Source organism: Talpa occidentalis, unplaced genomic scaffold (assembly GCF_014898055.3).
Source record: "Talpa occidentalis isolate TD23 unplaced genomic scaffold, MPIMG_talOcc4v2.1, whole genome shotgun sequence".
In the NCBI taxonomy this organism is placed as follows: Eukaryota; Metazoa; Chordata; class Mammalia; order Eulipotyphla; family Talpidae; genus Talpa; species Talpa occidentalis.
The window spans coordinates 145,945,298-145,962,862 of NW_026555331.1; the positions used below are offsets into that span (position 1 = coordinate 145,945,298).

The 17,565-nt window shown below is 54.1% G+C and overlaps 1 pseudogene and 5 gene segments (V, D, J or C); all 6 read left to right on the top strand.

The window, feature by feature from the left end:
* Positions 1–310: 310 nt before the first annotated feature.
* Positions 311–842, top strand: LOC119250707 (T cell receptor beta variable 6-2-like). The segment is given in 2 exon segments: positions 311–362; positions 451–842. Coding segments are annotated over 2 exon segments (441 nt in total).
* Positions 843–1,790: 948 nt separating this feature from the next.
* Positions 1,791–2,323, top strand: LOC119250714 (T cell receptor beta variable 9-like). The segment is given in 2 exon segments: positions 1,791–1,839; positions 1,965–2,323. Coding segments are annotated over 2 exon segments (408 nt in total).
* Positions 2,324–5,776: 3,453 nt separating this feature from the next.
* LOC119250721 (T cell receptor beta variable 9-like) lies at positions 5,777–6,576 on the top strand (annotated as a pseudogene).
* Positions 6,577–7,689: 1,113 nt separating this feature from the next.
* LOC119250734 (T cell receptor beta variable 6-2-like) lies at positions 7,690–8,278 on the top strand. The segment is given in 2 exon segments: positions 7,690–7,738; positions 7,845–8,278. Coding segments are annotated over 2 exon segments (483 nt in total).
* Positions 8,279–10,678: 2,400 nt separating this feature from the next.
* Positions 10,679–11,195, top strand: LOC119250745 (T cell receptor beta variable 6-1-like). The segment is given in 2 exon segments: positions 10,679–10,727; positions 10,816–11,195. Coding segments are annotated over 2 exon segments (429 nt in total).
* Positions 11,196–12,327: 1,132 nt separating this feature from the next.
* On the top strand, positions 12,328–15,614 carry LOC119250757 (T cell receptor beta variable 6-1-like). The segment is given in 3 exon segments: positions 12,328–12,397; positions 12,890–13,312; positions 15,418–15,614. Coding segments are annotated over 3 exon segments (669 nt in total).
* The last annotated feature ends 1,951 nt before the right edge of the window (positions 15,615–17,565 follow it).

Below are 17,565 nucleotides of genomic sequence, written 5' to 3' on the forward strand. Positions count from 1 at the left end.
AAAAAAAAAAAAAAAAAGAAATATTGAAGAGGAATAAACCAGAGTGATGTGAACACTCACCTCCGGAATGACACGTAGGAAAAGCAACACACTGACTGGACACAGAGGTGAAGAAACTGTATGACTTGTGTCAACCCAGGAAGATGCATCTTCCCACTCACTGGACATTTTGCTTTAGAGCCCGGGAGGGGCGTGGCCCTGTCACAGGTTGGCCCTGGACCAGGAGGGCTGTGACATCTCCCAACACTCCCTCACAGCCTCACTCCCTTCTCAGCACCCACAGCCCCAGCACCCTCAGTCTCCTGTCCCTGCCATGAGCGTCCCCCTCCTGTGCTGGGGGGTCTGGGGTCTCCTGCAGGCAGGTGAGTCCTGGGCAACAAGGTCAAGGCCTCAATGCTCAGCCTCTCCATTGTGTCTGCAGCTCCATCAGCTTCATCTCCTTGTGCACAGGTGTGGTGAAGGCTGGGGTCTCTCAGAGCCCCAGATTCCAGATCCTGAGGACAAAACAGCGTGGGCAGCTGAGCTGTGCCCAGGATATGGACTATGACTACATGTACTGGTATCGCCAGGACCCAGGACTCGGGCTAAGGCTTCTCCATTACTCAGCAAATATTAATCTCAGCGCCGAAGGAGACATCCCTGATGGGTACAAGGTCTCTAGACCAGACAAAGCCAAGTTCCTGCTCACGCTGGAGTCTGCCACCCCCTCCCAGACAGCTGTGTACTTCTGTGCACCAGCTATGCACAGCGCTGCAGGCTCACCTCCTCTCTGCACAAGAATGGGGCTCTGCACCCCTGGGCTCATCAGAGCACTTGTACACTGTCAGCACAGTGAGTTCTGAAGCCCTGGGGTCCCCGCCGAAGCTTGAACCCGGGTGAGTGAGTCACAGCCCTGGTGGCAACGGAAAATAGTGTTTCCATGTAGAATCCACAGGAACCATAGACCTCATAATCTACAAGCTGAATTCTTCTGTCTTTTCTCATCCACTGACTGTACTAATTGTCATGGTACATATTTTTTTTTGCCTTAATCCAAGTCTGGTTCATACACTCTTGGTCCCGGGCTATGGATGCATAGAGGGGACCCTGCATCGGCCAGGAGGGGAATGTAAAATGCTCATTTCTGTAGATGGGAACGTTGGGATCACATGTCAGAGTAAAATTCAGAGTGGTTCAGAATAAAGGTCTGTTCTAATTAGGACAGAAAACATGAATCTATGAGCTCATGGGCCGGTGGCCACTAAGAGGCGCTGTGGGCCCACAGATGTAGGGAAGCACCAGAGGGGGACAGAGCCCAGGAGGGCCCAGCTGAAGGGAAGTCTCAACTAAATACCTAGCCAGGCAGGTGGATCGAACACTGAGAGGACAAGGACCTGGAATGATAAGTCTCCTCTGCCCATGGAAATGAACATGGGCCTTGAACTTCAGTAGCCACCAGTGGGGCAGCTCCAGCACCTGCAAAGGAAACAGAGGGTGAAGGAGTTGGGGGATCATGGGCTGGTGTGAGGAGAGACGGGCAGTGGAGATCAGAAGTTTGTGGGCCTATGAAGAGGGGCTGAGCCCACACACAACCACGTGAGGCTGTGCAGACAGGAATGGACAAAGAGTGACCAGCCTTGGGTCCTACTAAAGGCACAGCAGGCCAGGGGAGTCCTGCAGGGTGAGGAACAGCAGGGCAGTGACATCGCAGCAGTGACATCAGCGGCAAGTGCCCAATCAGGCCCCAGGAGGTGACTAACTCAGACACCCCCCCCCCCCCAAGCCAGGAGCTACCAGGGCCTGAGGCCGCCATGGGCTCCAGGCTCCTCTGCTGTGCGGCCCTTTGTCTCCTGGGAGCAGGTGGGTCCTGGCACCCTGGGGAGCCCTGGAGGGCCTCAGCTGCCTGGTGACCAGCCTGCCCTGGTGATAGCTGAGCAGAGGCTTCCCCTGGCTCTGCCTCAGCTCCTGTGTGTCTCCTCCCACAGGCCCAGTGGACTCTGAAGTCACACAGAACCCCAAGTATCTGGTCACAGCAAGCGGACAGAACGTGACCCTGACATGTTCCTATGAGAAAGAACACACGAATGTGTACTGGTACAAGCAGGCCCTGGGCCAGGGTCCAGCGTTCCTGGTTCGGTATTATGGTGGGAAAGAGCAAGAAAAAGAAAGTTTCCCTCAACGATTCAAATTTGGGCAGTTGGAAGACGATTATAGCTCTGAGCTGAACATGAGCCTCGTGGAGTTTGGGGACTCGGCCCTGTATCTCTGCGCCAGCAGCTTGGCACAGCCCTGCAGGAGCAGCAGCTCAGAGCACAAAAACCCTCCTGCCCAGCTCAGGAAGTGAGGGGGAGGGCGGGGCGGGGCAGGAGGCTCAGCCCTGGGGAGTAGGAGTGTCTCTGGGCTCCTGTGTATGATATGTGATGAGAAGAAAACCACCAACAGAAGTATTATTTTACTACCTTATTATCTGTGGGAAGTGTCCTTCCCTGGTTTGATTTCAGAGATGCTGCGGGGAGGAACCAAACTCAAGTCTGCTTTGAACACCTGTGCTTCCCACCGCCCCCCCAGGTAGAATCACCCCTCATCTGGCTTCCCCTTCCAGGCCCAGATTAGCCATGCAGGGAGGATCAAGCATTTTACTGCTCATCACCCCATCAATCCATCAGTGTTATTTGGCTTATTTGTAGATGTGTGAGCAGAGTCCTCAACAGGCTGCTCCTCCCACTCTGGCTGCACGGCTCCTTGTAGCCCACATATGCTGACTCCCCCAGACCCAGGACAGGAGCTGATGCCCCAGGGACCTCGCACCCCCTTAAGGACCCCAGATGAGAAACGCAAGGTCACGGCTCAGGACCAGCTGCATGATCTGTGGGCCTGAGGCTCAAACCTGATTCAGAAAATGAAGATCCCGTCCACTGACCTGGGCTGACTCCATTCCTCTAAGGAGGGGGTTCGTGCCCCTGAGCACCTGTTACCCTGGCTATACTTATCACTCACTAGTGATAATTGTTCTGCACAAGGAGAGCCCCGAGACATGCGATCACCCAATAAAGAGAACATTATCCAGTCCTCCTGGATTCTGCCTCTCCCCTGAACCCCACACTCACCTGTGCTCCTGGGCAGGAGGTCCCCTGAGCAGCCACTGACTCCCCAAGGAGGGCAGTGACACGTGAGGTGTGTCTGCTGCTGCTGCCCCTCCACATGCGGGCAGGACAGTCTGCAGCGGCCCCGGCCAGAGTCCCATACAGTGACTTGGAAGAAACTGCAAAGTGAGTCTGAAATGTTGATGATCCAGACGGCAGCGGCGCCGTTTGGATGGAAGGAGAGAAGTGGGACTGGCCACTAAGATGCAGAAAAACTCTTGGATGATTTGGACCCTCCAGCTCTCGTGCACATCAAGGTGCTACATATATTTTTTAAAGTTTGAAAACAATAGAAATCGGGCCTCCCCAGTGGCGCAGCGGTTGAGCACTGGGTTACAAAGCTGCCCGCGGCCTCTGCAGCTCCGGTTCCATTCCGGACGCCGGGTGAGGGTCCCACATGGCGCAGACCTCTCCTGCCGCCCGCTGCTCCCCTCAGCAGTGTACTTTGTCACTCTGCCTATTCTTCTCTCCGCTCTGGCTCTGGTGAATTCTCTCACCCTCCCACGCCTCTGACTGTACCGAGTGCTTGTATAAATAAATAAATCTAAAAAAAAATTTTAAAAAAGATGATAACATTTAAAAAAAAATTATAGAAATATTAGATGAAGAGACGAGTGTGAGGTGAAAAATAATATCACAGGAAGAAATAATATAAAGTTTCACACTGATTTACAAACAGAGCAAAATATAAGACTTAGGTCACTTAGAGTAACACACTCTCCACTCGGCGCTGCCCTGGACACTTGTCATTGGGGGCCGGGGAGGGGCGTGGCCCTGTCACAGGTTGGCCCTGGGCCAGGAGGGCTGTGACATCTCACAACACTCCCTCACAGCCCCGCTCCCCTCTCACCAGCACCCACAGCCCCAGCACCCTCAGTTTCCTGTCCCTGCCATGAGCGTCCCCTCCTGTGCTGGGGGGTCTGGGGTCTCCTGCAGGCAGGTGAGTCCTGGGCAGGGCCCCTGTCCTGGGGGACACGGTCAAGGCCTCAGTGCTCAGCCTCTCCTTTGTGTCTGCGGCTCCATCAGCTTCATCTCCTTGTGCACAGGTGTGGTGAGGGCTGGGGTCTCTCAGATCCCCGGATTCCAAATCCTGAAGACAGGACAGAGCAGGAACCTGAGTTGTGTCCAGGATATGGGGCACAACTACATGTACTGGTATCGCCAGGACCCAGGACTCGGGCTCAGGCTGATCTACTACTCATCGGGTCCTAATGCCAAAGCCACGGGAGACATTCCCGATGGGTACGAGGTCTCTAGACCAGACAAAAACAACTTCCTGCTCACGCTGGGGTCTGCCAACCGCTCAACGACAGCTGTGTACTTCTGTGCCACCAGCTATGCACAGTGCTGCAGGCTCACCTCCTCTCTGCACAAGAAGTTGGGGGCCCTGCACCCCGGGGCTCATCAGAGCTCTTGTACACTGTCAGCACAGGGAGCCCTGCAGCCCTGGGGTCCCCGCCCAATGTGTGAACCGGGTGAGTGAGTGACACCCCTGGTGGCAATGGAAAGTAGTGTTCCATGTAGAATCCACAGGAACCATACACCTTGTAATCTACAACCTGAATTCTTCTGTCTTTTCTCATCCACTGACTATACTAATTGTCATGGTGCAAGATTTTTTTTGCATTAATCCAATTCTGGTTCATACACTTTGGTTCCCAGGCTATGGGTTCCTTGAAGGGGACCCTACATCAGCCAGGCTGCCAATGTAAATGCTCATTTTTTGTCGGTGTTAAAGTTGGGGCTACACGTCATGTTCAGAGTAAAATTCAGAGTGGTTCAGACTAAAATTCTGTTCTGGTAAAGACAGAAAACACAGGGCCTCCCCTGTGGCGCAGGCGGTTGAGCGCTGCACTGTGAAGCTGTCCGCAGCCTCTGCAGCTCCGGCTTGAACCCGGCCAGTGAGGGTCCCACATGGTACAGCAGACCTCTCCTGTCTTGCCCGCTGCCCTACACAGCAGTGTATTTCATCAGTCTACCTGTTTTTCCCCGCTCTGTCTCTGGTGAATCCTTTCACCTGCCCACGCATCTGGCTTGTACCCCGGTTCTCGTATAAATTAAAAAAAAAAAAAAAAAAAAAAAAAAAAAGACAGTGAACATAAATCTGTGAGCTTATGGGCCGGTGGCCACTGGGAGGCACTGTGGGCCCACAGATGTGGGGCTGCACCAGAGGGGGACAGAGCCCTGGATGGCCAGGCTGAAGGGAAGTCACAGCTGAATACCTCTGTCAGGCATGTGGATTGAACTCTGGGAGGTCAAAACCCTGAAGTGATAAGACTCCTCTGCCCATGGAAATGGACATGGGCCTTAACCTCAGTATGAACCATAGAGACAGCTCCATGCACCTGAGGGTGAAGGAGTTGGGGGCTCACGGGCTGGGTAATTGGTGTGAAGCAGAGGAGATCAGAGGTTTGTGGGCAGAGGGAGGGGCTGAGCCCACACCCACCCGTGTGAGGCTGTGCAGACAGGAATGGACAGAGAGTGACCAACCTCGGGTCCTGCTAAAGGCGCAGCAGGCCAGGGAGTCCTGCAGGGAGAGGAACAGCAGAGCATTGACGTCAGAGCAGTGACATCAGCGACAGGTGCAAATCAGGGCCCAGGAGGTGACTAACGCAGATCCCCCTGAGCCAGGAGCTGCCAGGCCTGAGGCCGCCATGGGCTCCAGGCTCCTCTGCTGTGTGGCCCTTTGTCTCCTGGGAGTGGGTGGGTCCTGGCACCCTGGGGAGTCCGGGAGGGCCTCAGCTGCCTTGTGACCAGTTTACCCTGGTCATGGCTGAGCAGAGACTTCCCCTGGCTCTGCCACAGCTCCTGTGTGTCTCCTCCCACAGGCCCAGTGGACTCTGGTCATGCAGACCCCTAAGTATCTGGTCACAGAGAGAGGACAGAACGTGACCCTGACATGTTCCTATGACACAAAACACCAGTCTGTGTACTGGCACCAGCAGGCCCCGGGCCACAGCCCCGAGTTCCTGGTTCGATATTTCAATGGAAAAGAGCAAGATAAAGGAAGTCCCCTCAACGATTCAAATTTGAGCAGTTCACAGGCCTTCATAGCTCTAGGCTGAACACAAGCTCCGTGGAGCTTGGGGACACGGCCCTGTATCTCTGTGCCAGCAGTGTGGCACAGCCCTGCAAGAGCAGCAGCCCAGAGCACAAACACCCTCCAGCCCAGCTCAGGAAGTGAGGGGAGGGCGGGGCTGGAGCTGGAGGTTAGCCCTGGGGGCAGGATGCTGTCTCTGGGGTTCCTGCATGCCATACCCGATCACGTGGAATACAGTCACATAAGTTTATTTTACTAATTTATTACCTTTTGGAAGTGTCCTTCCCTGGTTCTATTTCAGAACTGCTGCAGGGAGGTTACAAACTCAAGTCGGCTTTGAACACCTGTGCTTCCCACCCCATACTCCCAGGTAGAATGGACCCTCATCTGTCTTCCCTTCCAGGCCTAGATTAGCTGCACAAAGAAGATCAAGCAATTTACTGCTCATCACCCTATCAATCCATCAGTATAATTTGGCTTATTATACACGTGTGAGCAGTGTCCTCAACAGGCTGCTCCTCTGACTCTGGCTGCACGGCTCCTTGTAGCCCAGGTTTGCTGACTTCCCCAGACCCAGTACAGGAGCTGACGCCCCAGGGACACGGCACCCCCTTGGGTACCGCAGATGAGAAACACAAGGTCACAGCCTCAGGACTAGCTGCATGATCTGTGGGCCTGAGGCTCAAACCTGATTCAGAACATGAAGATCACGGCCACAGACCTGGGCAGACTCCAGTCCTCTAAGGAGGGGGTTCCGTGCCCCTGAGCACCCGTGACCCCGGTATACTCATCACTCACTAGTGACAATCGCTCTGCACAAGGAGAGCCCCGTGACATGGATCACCCAATAAAAAGAGAACATTATCCAGTTGTCCTGGATTCTGCCCCTCCCCTGAGCCCCACACTCACCTGTGCTCCTGGGCAGGAGGTCCCCTGAGCAGCCACTGACTCCCCAAGGAGGGCAGTGACACGTCAGGTGTGTCTGCTGCTGCTGCCCCTTCACACGCGGGCAGGACACTCTCCCTGTCCTTGGAGGTCAGTCCCTTGTTCTAAGATCTCATGGGTGCCTGTCCTCCAAGTGGGTGAGGCCCTGGATGGAGCAGGTGACCGTGATGCTGAGTTGAAAGTTTACAGCTTATCTGATTATTTTTCACCTTTATTCAAAATTTAATGTTGCAAGGGCAGTTGCTGTGACTCTGTATTTTTTAAAGTTTCAGAACTATAGAAATAATTAGATGAAGAGACCAGTATGTGGTGAAAATTAATATCACAGGAAGAAATAATACAAAGTTTCACACTGATTTACAAGCAGACAGAGCAATGTATAAGACTAGTTCGTTAGAGTAACACACTCTCCACTCGGAGCTGCCCTGGACACTTGTCACTGGAGCCCGGGGAGGGGCGTGGCCCTGTCACAGGTTGGCCCTGGGCCAGGAGGGCTGTGACATCTCACAACACTCCCTCACAGCCCCGCTCCCCTCTCATCAGCACCCACAGCTCCAGCACCAGCAGTCTCCTGTCCCTGCCATGAGCGTCCCCCTCCTGTGCTGGGGGGTCTGGGGTCTCCTGCAGGCAGGTGAGTCCTGGGCGGGGCCCCTGTCCTGGGAGACTCGGTCAAGGCCTCAGTGCTCTGCCGCTCCGTTGTGTCTGCGGCTCCATCAGCTTCATTTCCTTATGCACAGGTGTGGTGAAGGCTGGGGTCTCTCAGGAACCCAGATTCCAGATCCTGAGGACAGGACAGAGCAGGAACCTGAGTTGTGTCCAGGATATGAACCACGACTACATGTACTGGTATCGCCAGGACCCAGGACTCGGACTGAGGCTCATCTATTTTACCTATGCTTCTGGTACCTTATATAATGGAGACATCACCGAGGGGTACAATGTCTCCAGAAAAAATAAGGACAACTGCCTACTTATGCTGAAGTCTGCCACCTCCTCCCAGACAGCTGTGTACTTCTGTGCCACCAGCTATGCACAGAGCTGCAAGCTCAGCTCCTCTCTGCACAAGAAGGCGGGGGCCCTGCACTCTGGGACTCAGCAGAGCCCTCTGCAGACTCTGAGCTCAGGGAACCCTGCAGTAGGGGGTCCCTGCAGTCGGTGTGAACGTGGGTGAGTGAGTCACCCCTCAGCTGCCCTGGGGACAGATGCCCCCGTGGCTACTGATTAAGCTTGCACAGCTCACCTGGCCTCTCTGCTCCAGCCCCCTGTCCTCACCCATCACCCCTTCTTATCTCAGAGTCTGGGTCTGTTTCCCCTCCTGGACATGGACCCTCCCTTCCAGAAGAGGCTCACTCCCGCTATGGGCAGCGCAGCCCCACACCTGCTCCCCAGGCACTCTCCCTCCCCACCAAGGAGCTCGGGACCTTGTGTTCGGCTCTTGTGGAGCCTGTGGACTTAATGGTAGAATGGTGAAATTTTCCAGCTTTTTGTCTGCTTATTTTTCATCTTCACTCAATGTTAATCTTATAAGGCAAATGCTGTGACTCCACATAATGAAGTTTGCACAAGTCCCTCCTTGACACACTCTAGACCAGGATGTAACGGAAATGGTATCTGGGAAATGCCGATTCCCTCCACCTGGTAGCGCAACACCTACTAGCCCAGCGTGGATCCTCAGGCCTGACATCTGCTCACACGGTGTCACCCTTGACTTGGCCTTCACCACTTTCTTCCCCTCAAATAATGTTTAGTAGGTAAAGTTGGTGTATCCCCTGTACACCAGGCCAGCGTGACTTGTCCCCCAACCGTGATACTTAGATCATATTTCCAGACCCTAACTAGGAAATTTCTCATCGAGGGGGCACACAGACTCCCCCATAGGCAGTGGGGGGCTCTGTCTCTTCATGAGCTTCTGTGATGCTGGAGTAGCCTGGACACCAGGAGCTCTGGTTTGAACGAGGGGCCAGTGGAGACAGCAGGATGAGACCTTGTCTCAGACATACACCCTTGGCTCAATTCTTGGTCTTTTGGACTCTAACAGGGGACTCGTCCTCAGGGACAGTCGTTCATCTCGTCTAGATGAGGAGGAGCTGCTTTTGGAAACATGGTTTTCATGGCCTGCATCTCTGCACGGTGTTTTCCACCATGACATCCTGGTGTTCCAGGCTGCAGGCCAGGGCCTGGACTTGAGTTTCCAACATCAGGCTCCTCCTGTGATTCTGGGCTCAGGGTCTGTGTCCTTCTCTCTGGCCCCTGGGATGCTGACATCTCACACCCAGGACAGGAACTGGAGGCCCAGGGACCCGGCACACCCGCAGGAACCTCAGAAACACAAGGTCATGGCCTCAGCACCGGCTGCATGGTGTGGGCCAAGGCTCAACCCTGATTCAGAACGTGGAGGTCAGGGCCGCAGATCTGAGCTGACCCAGGTCCTCTGAGGTCGGGATTCCGTTTTGTCACCCCCGTCCATTTATCAGTCAGTGACAGCATTTCTGCAGGTAGATGCCCCCGTGACATGGGATGTTCCAGACGAAAAGAGAACATTTTCCATCTCCCTGGATCTGCCCTTCCTCTGAGCCCCTCCCCACCTGTGCTCCTGGGCAGGACGTCCTGTGAGCTCTGAGCACCCACTGATCCCCCAGGAAGGAGAGTGACCTGCTGGGTGTGTCTGTGGCCACTGCCCCTCCACATACTGTGCAGGACTCTGGGGCAGGATGGTCTCCAGCTGCCGAGCCAGTGTGCCAAGTCAGTGACTTGTAAGAAACAGCTAAACGTGGGCCTCCCCCGTGGCGCAGGCGGTTGAGCTCAGCACTGTGAAGCTGTCTGCAGCCTCTGCAGTGCGGGTTCAATCCCTGGCAGCTGGAGAGCTACCCACATGGCGCAGCAGACCTCTCCTGTCTCACCTGCTGCTCCCCTCAGCAGGGTATTTCAGTCAGTTTGCCTGTTCTGTTGCCCACTCTGTCTCTGGTGAATCCTCTTGCTCTCCCGCGCATCTGGCCTGTACCCCGGTTCTTGTATGCATGAATAAATGAATCTTTTAAAAAAAAATAGAAACAGGAAAATGAGCCTGAAATGTTGATGATCCTACCCTGGGGTTTGGGGAACAGACAGCAGTGGCACCACTAAAGACCGAAGGACAGAAGCAGGACCGGGTCACTGGATGCCAGAAAAAATCTTGGATTATTTGGAACTCACCTGCCATAGCTCACATCAGGATCCAACAAACATTTTTACTAAGTTTTAAAGATGTAAATATAATGAGACCAATGTGATGTGAAGAATAATATCATTATATATATATACATATATATATATGTGTATATATATACACACACATAAACTTTCACACTGATTTACAAAGAGTTGAGCAAAGATTAACACTTAGGTCATTTAGGAAAACACTCTCCACTCGGAGCTGCCCTGGACACTTGTCATTGGAGCCCGGGGAGGGGCGTGGCCCTGTCACAGGTTGGCCCTGGGCCAGGAGGGCTGTGACATCTCACAACACTCCCTCACAGCCTCAGTCCCTTCTTAGCACCCACAGCCCCAGCACCCTCAGTTTCCTGTCCCTGCCATGAGTGTCCCCCTCCTGTGCTGGGGGGTCTGGGGTCTCCTGCAGGCAGGTGAGTCCTGGGGGACACGGTCAAGGCCTCAGTGCTCAGTCTCTCTGTTGTGTCTGCGGCTCCAACAGTTTCATCTCCTTGTGCACAGGTGTGGTGAAGGCTGGGGTCTCTCAGAGCCCCAGATTCCAGATCCTGAGGACAGGACAGAGCAGGAACCTGAGTTGTGTCCAGGATATGAACCATGAGTCCATGTACTGGTATCGGCAGGACCCAGGACTTGGGCTGAGGCTGATCTATTACTCATATACTTTTGGATCCAAAGACAAAGGAGACTTCCCCAATGGGTATAATGTCTTCAGACCAAAAAAGGAGAAGTTCCTGCTCACGCTGGAGTCTGCCTCCCCCTCCCAGACATCTGTGTACTTCTGTGCCAGCAGTGATGCACAGTGCTGCAGGCTCACCAACTCTCTGCACAAGAAGGAAGGGCCCTGCACCCTGGGAAACAGCAGAGCCCTTTGCAGACTCTGAGCTCAGGGAATCCTGAGAGGGTTCAACTCAACTGGTGTGAACCCAGTTGAGTGAGTCACACATGTCCCAGGTGAATTGTCCCCCAACAGTGGTACTTGGATCATATTTCCAGACCCTAACTAGGAAATTTCTCATTGAGGGGGCACACAGACTCCCCCATAGGCAGTGGGGGGCTCTGATTCTTCATGAGCTTCTGTGGTGCTAGAGTAGCCTGACACCAGGAGCTCTGGTCAGAGCGAGGGGCCAGTGGAGACAGCAGGATGAGATCTCATCTCAGACACACCCTTGGCTCAATTCTTGGCCTTTTGGACTCCAGCAGGGGAATTGCCCTCAGGGACAGTCTTTCATCTCCTGTGTGATTAGGAGGAGCTGCGTTTGGAAAAATAGTTTTCATGGCCTGCATCTCTGCAAGGTGTTTTCCACTATCACATATTAATTGCAGTGGTGTAATAGTCACTCCCTTCTTAACCAAAATGCTGGTTCATAAATGAGTTTTCAAAATCTCAGGGTGGATAAAGATCAGCCTTAAGGCAGCCAGGCTGAGAGAGCAGTAAATGGAGAGCTGGGCACCTGGTTGGAGGAGAAAAGTGTGCTCTGATTCCCTCCCGAGAGGGGAATCCATGGGCCTGAGGATCTGTGGCCACTGGGAGGTGCTGTGGGCCCACAGATGTGGGTTACACCAAAGGGGGAGACAGTGCTCAGGAGAGCCCATCAAAGGGGAGTCTTGGCCACATGCCTTGTCAGACAGGGGAACTGAGTCACTGGGAGGTCCCAGGACCCCTGGAGAGACTGAGACTCCTCACCCAGGGAGGTGGACACGGCCTTGACCACAGTCTGCACTGGATTGGAGAGTGAAGAAGGTAGGGGGTCACATGCTGTGCAACTGTTGACAGGAGGGGCAGGCAGAGGAGAACAGGTGGTTTTGGGCATATGGGGAGGGACTGAGCCCACACCCACCACATGGGCTGTGCAACAAGGCATGGACAGAGTGACCAGCCTTGGGCTTGGTTAAAGGCACAGCAGGCCAGGGGAGTCCAGCAGGGAGAGGAACAGCAGGGCAGTGACATCAGAGCACTGACATCAGCAGCAAGTGCCCAATCAGGACCCAGGAGGTGACTAACTCAGCCAGGAGCTGCCAGGGCCTGAGGCTGCCATGGGCTCCAGACTCCTCTGCTGTGTGGCCCTTTGTCTCCTGGGAGCAGGTGGGTCCTGGCACCGTGGGGAGCCTGGGTGGGGCTCAGCTGCCTGCTGACCAGCCTGCCCTGGTGATGTATTATGAAGAGTTACAGCATCTGAATGAAATCTACATGCAACTATCTACTGACTGACTGAAAGTTCAGACCCCCTGGGAGCCCTGGATTCAGATGCTGTTCCTCCCACTCTGAGTTGCTCACTGGACATCTGTCATTGGAGCCCAGAGAGGGGCGTGGCCCTGTCACAGGTTGGCCCTGGGTGTGACATCTCACAATACTCCCTTACAGCCCCACTCCACTCTCATCAGCACCCACAGCCCCAGCACCCTTAGTCTCCTGTCCCCGCCATGAGTGTCTCCCTCCTATTCTGGGGGTTCTGGGGTCTCCTGCAGGCAGGTGAGTCCTGGGTGGGGCCCCTGCCTGGGGGACATGGTCAAGGCCTCAGTGCTCAGCCTCTCCGTTGTGTCTGGAGCTCCATCAGCTTCATCTCCTTGTGCACAGGTGTGGTGAAGGCTGGGGTATCTCAGAGCCCCAGATTCCAGGTCCTGAGGACAGAACAGAGGGTGAACTTGAGTTGTGTCCAGGAAATGAACTACAACTACATGTACTGGTATCGCCAGGACCCGGGACTCGGGCTGAGGCTGATCTATTACTCCATTACCTCCAAGAGTATAAATGAAGGTGACATCCCCAAAGGGTACAATGTGTCCAGACCAAATAAAAAGAACTTCCTGCTCACGCTGGAGTCTGCCACCACCTCCCAGACGGCTGTGTACTTCTGTGCCAGCAGTGATGCACAGCGCTGCAGGCTCACCTCCTCTCTGCACAAGAAAGCGGGGCCAGCACCCCAGGACTCATCATGCCCTTTGCTGACCCAGAACAGGGAACCCTGGAGCCCTGAGGCCCTGGGCAGTGTGAACCCAGGTGATGAGTCACACCAGCATGCCTCTGGGTCAGCTGTGTCCTTGGTTACTGGTGATCATGCTTGGCTCAAAGGCTTTGCTTCTCCTTGGCTGAGATGGTAACTTTCTTTTGCTTCTCTGCTAGTCCTTGATGGGAGTTGATGTCCTCTGTGATCTGTTGACTCATGAAAGGTAGATTAGTGCTGAGGACCAGCCTGCCCTCTGGGGAGCCGGTGACCTTGCCCCTTATGGAGGCCCTGCCCAAGCCAGGGTAGGGAAACACACAAACATCTATAGGATGGAGGACAATCCCCGACTGTCCTCCCTCCTCTGACCACAGTCACCCTCTGAGCCCCTCAGACTCTCAGGCCATATCTGCCACGTCCAGGGAGGCCGAGGCCTGGCCTCCTGTGCCCGGGGTGCACATGCGCTCAGCCTGCATCTCCCAACCCAGGCCTGATCCCCCTGACAACATCCCGCCTGCGGGTTAAGTTGGGACTCACACAACGTGCTGGTCTACTGACATGAGAGCCCGGGACTCAGGGGAGAGAGATTTTACTCTGAAAGACTCGGAAATAAATAGTAAACTATGACTTTTGCCCCTGCTCGTCTTCATTCACTGATCATGAGCAATTCTCTGATGCAAAGACTCTGCGTGGGGTTTCACACTCAGGTCCTGGCCTCCCAGCCTGAGCTCCCGTGTGTGAACGTGAGTGAGCACGAGGCAGAGAGAGTGTGTTAAGAGCTTGCATAGAATGTTCTCTTGTGGGACGAGCATCTGTGCATTAGTGCGTATAAGCCTTACATCTCTGCTGTGGGAATTTATAATGTAAAATACATAAAATTTAAAATCTTCTAATGTAATGCTGATAGTGAGATATATATTCAGGTTAGGGATAGGATATAAAAGAAAAGAACAAGGATGTCTATAGGTTAAGGGAATTAAATATAAGGACTCTAGTCCTAGCTGCATGTGTTAGTTTGGGCTGGCATATTTTAAGGATTCATAAAGTCAGAAATTTTGTGTAAAATATATAAATCCTCTCTAAAACTGCAGTATCTAACATTCAGGAATAACTGGTAAAAAAAAAATGAGGAAATATTTAGATTTCATGAATCAGGAGGAGCTGTGGTTAGAACCAAGTTGTTTTTGTGGCTGGTCCATCACAGAGTATTTGTCCATCATCACATACTAATTGCAAAGATATAAAAAATATTCCCTTCTTAATCGAAATGCTGGTTCATACACCGACTCACACAAATATGGTGGAATTAAAGGTGAAGCTTAAATCTTCAGCCAGAGAGCAGTAAATGGAGAGCTGGGCACCTGGGTGGCTGGGGACTGTCTGCTCTGGCTCACACACCAGAGGGGAATCCATGGGCCTGAGGACCTGTGGCCACTGGGAGGCGCTGTGGGCTCAGGGATGTGGGTTACACCAGAGGGGGAACAGTGTCCAGGAAGGCCCAGCTGAAGGGGAGTCTTGGCCACATGCCTTGTCAGGGAGGAGGACTGAGTCTCTGGAAGGTCCCAGAACACCAGGAGCAACAGAGACTCCCCTGTCCAGGGTAGCAGATGTGGGCCTGGACCTCAGCCTGTACCAAGGAGGCAGCTCCCTGCACCTGCACAGGAAGTGGAGGTTAAGGAGTTGGGGGACAAGGGAAGGGAAACTAGCAGCAGGCAGGACAGGCAGAGGAGAAGGTGTGTTTGTGGGTATATGGGGAGGGGCTAAGCCCACAACCACCCACGTGTGGGTTGTGCAGACAGGAATGGACAGAGAGTGACCAGCCTTGGGTCCTGTTAAAGGTGCAGCCAGCCAGGGGAGTCCTGCAGGGAGAGGAACTGCAGGGCAGTGAAGTCTCAGCAGTGACATCAGCAGCAAGTGCCCTATCAGGGCCCAGGAGGTGACTAACTCAGACCCCCCTGAGCCAGGAGCTGCCAGGACCTGAGGCTGCCATGGGTTCCAGGCTCCTCTGCTGTGTGGCTCTTAGTCTCCTGCTAGCAGGTGGGTCCTGGCAGCCTGGGGAGACCAGGAGGGCTCAGCTGCCTGCTGACCAGCCTGCCCCGGTAATGGCTGAGCAGAGGCTTCCCCTGGCTCTGCCTCAGCTCCTGTGTGTCTCCTCCCACAGGCCCAGTGGACTCCGAAGTCACGCAGAACCCTAAGCATCTGGTCACAGCAAGAGGACAGAATGTGACCCTGAGATGTTCCTATGAGACTGGACATGAGTCTATATACTTGTACCAGCAGACCCCAGGCCAGGGCCCCAAGTTCCCAGTTCAGTATTACGATGGAAAACAGCAAGAAAAAGGAAGTCTCCCTCAATGATTCACAGCTGAGCAGTTCAGGCCATCGCTCTGAGCTCACCCTGATGCCCGTGGAGCTGGGGGCTGCTGTATCTCTGTGCCTACAGCTGGGCACAGCCCCGCAGGAGCAGCAGCCCAGAGCACAAACACCCTCCTGTCCACTTCTGTATCACTCAGTGCCAGTTGTTCTCCTTGAGGAGACATCCTTGTGGCATGGGATGACCCAAGGAAAAGAGAACATTTCCCTTCATCCTGGAGTCACCCTCCCCGGCTGTGCTCCTGGGGTCCTGTGAGCTCTGAGCTCCCACTTTCTCCCCAGGGAGGGGCAGTGACATGTGAGGTTTGTCTGCTGCTGCTGCCCCTCCACACACGGGGCTGGGCTCCGGGGCAGGACAGTCTCCAGCTGCCCTGGCCAGTGTCCATGTCAGGGACTTGACAAGAAACAGAGAAAAGGGTGTTGTAATGAAGTCCTAATGGCCAGCCCTGAGCTGTGGAACAGAGAGCAGGGGAATCCTTCCCAGGGGAAGGTCAGTGACAGGATGAGTCTCTCTTGATCTTCAGAGTATTGGGACCGTCTGGGACAAAGTTCATAAAAATTACCAGGATTAGATCAGGATGTTTTCTAAAGGTGAATTTACATGAATAGAGTCAGTTTGTTGTGATGCATCACACCATGGAAGTGAAATCTACTTGAAGCTGTAACTGACTGATGGAGAGTTCATATACTTGTGAGACTGCATGGATTCAAATGATGTTTGTCCCACTCTGAGCTGCCCACTGGACATTTGTCACAGGAGCCAGGGAAGGGGCGTGGCCCTGTCACAGGTTTGCCCTGGGCCAGGAGGGCTGTGACATCTCACAACACTCCCTGCACAACCCCACTCCCTTCTCAGCACCTGCATCACTCCAGCACCCTCAGTCTCCTGTCCCTGCCATGAGCTTCCCCCTGCTATGCTGGGGGGTCTGGGGTCTCCTGCAGGCAGGTGAGTCCTGGGCGGGGCCCCTGTCCTGGGGGACATGGTCAAGGCCTCAGTGCTCAGCCTCTCTTTTGTGTCTGCGGCTCCATCAGCTTCATCTCCTTGTGCACAGGTGTGGTAAAGGCTGGGGTCTCTCAGAGCCCCAGATTCCAGATCCTGATGAAAAGACAGCGTGGGAACCTGAGTTGTGTCCAGGATATGAAACACGACTACATGTACTGGTATCGCCAGGACCCAGAACTTGGGCTGAGGCTGATCTATTACTCCTTTGATGTCAATAATACAGACAAAGGAGACATCCACCATGGGTACATCGTCTCCAGACTAAAACAGAACAACTTCCTGCTCACGCTGGAGTCTGCCACCCCCAACCAGACATCTGTGTACTTCTGTGCCAGCAAAGATGCACAGTGCTGCAGGCTCAGCTCCTCTCTGCACAAGAAGGCAGAGGGGTCTGGACCCTAGGTCTCAGCAGAGCCCTTTGCAAACTTTTAGCTCAGGAACCCTGGAGCACTTGGATTGCTGCAGGTGGTGTTTTCCTGGGGAGGGAGTCGCATGCACAGCAGTCTCAGTTGTCCTGACCTGACTCAGAGCCTTGGGGCCAATGCCCCTGTGGCTGCTGATTTTATCTTGCACAGCTCCCCTGGCCTCTCTGCCCCAGCCCCCCTCCTCCCTCACTTGTGTCCCTTCTCATCTCAGAGACTGGGTCTGTTTCCCTGCCTGGACATGGACCCTTCCTTCCAGAGGAGGCTCACTCCTGCTGTGGGCTGTGACCCCACACCTGCTCCCCAGGAGCTCTCCCTCCTCTGCTGTGGAGCTCAGCCTCCTTCTGATAAACCCTCCTGCTTGCCTGTGCCCTTAGTGGGTGAATTTAGGCTCGATGGAGTTTCTAGTACCTGTACGGGTTTGATTCTCAAGTAGATGTTAACCCCATGAAGGTAAATGCTCTGACTCTGCGCTCATTACAATGTGCTTCACAGGGATCCCATCCAGAGA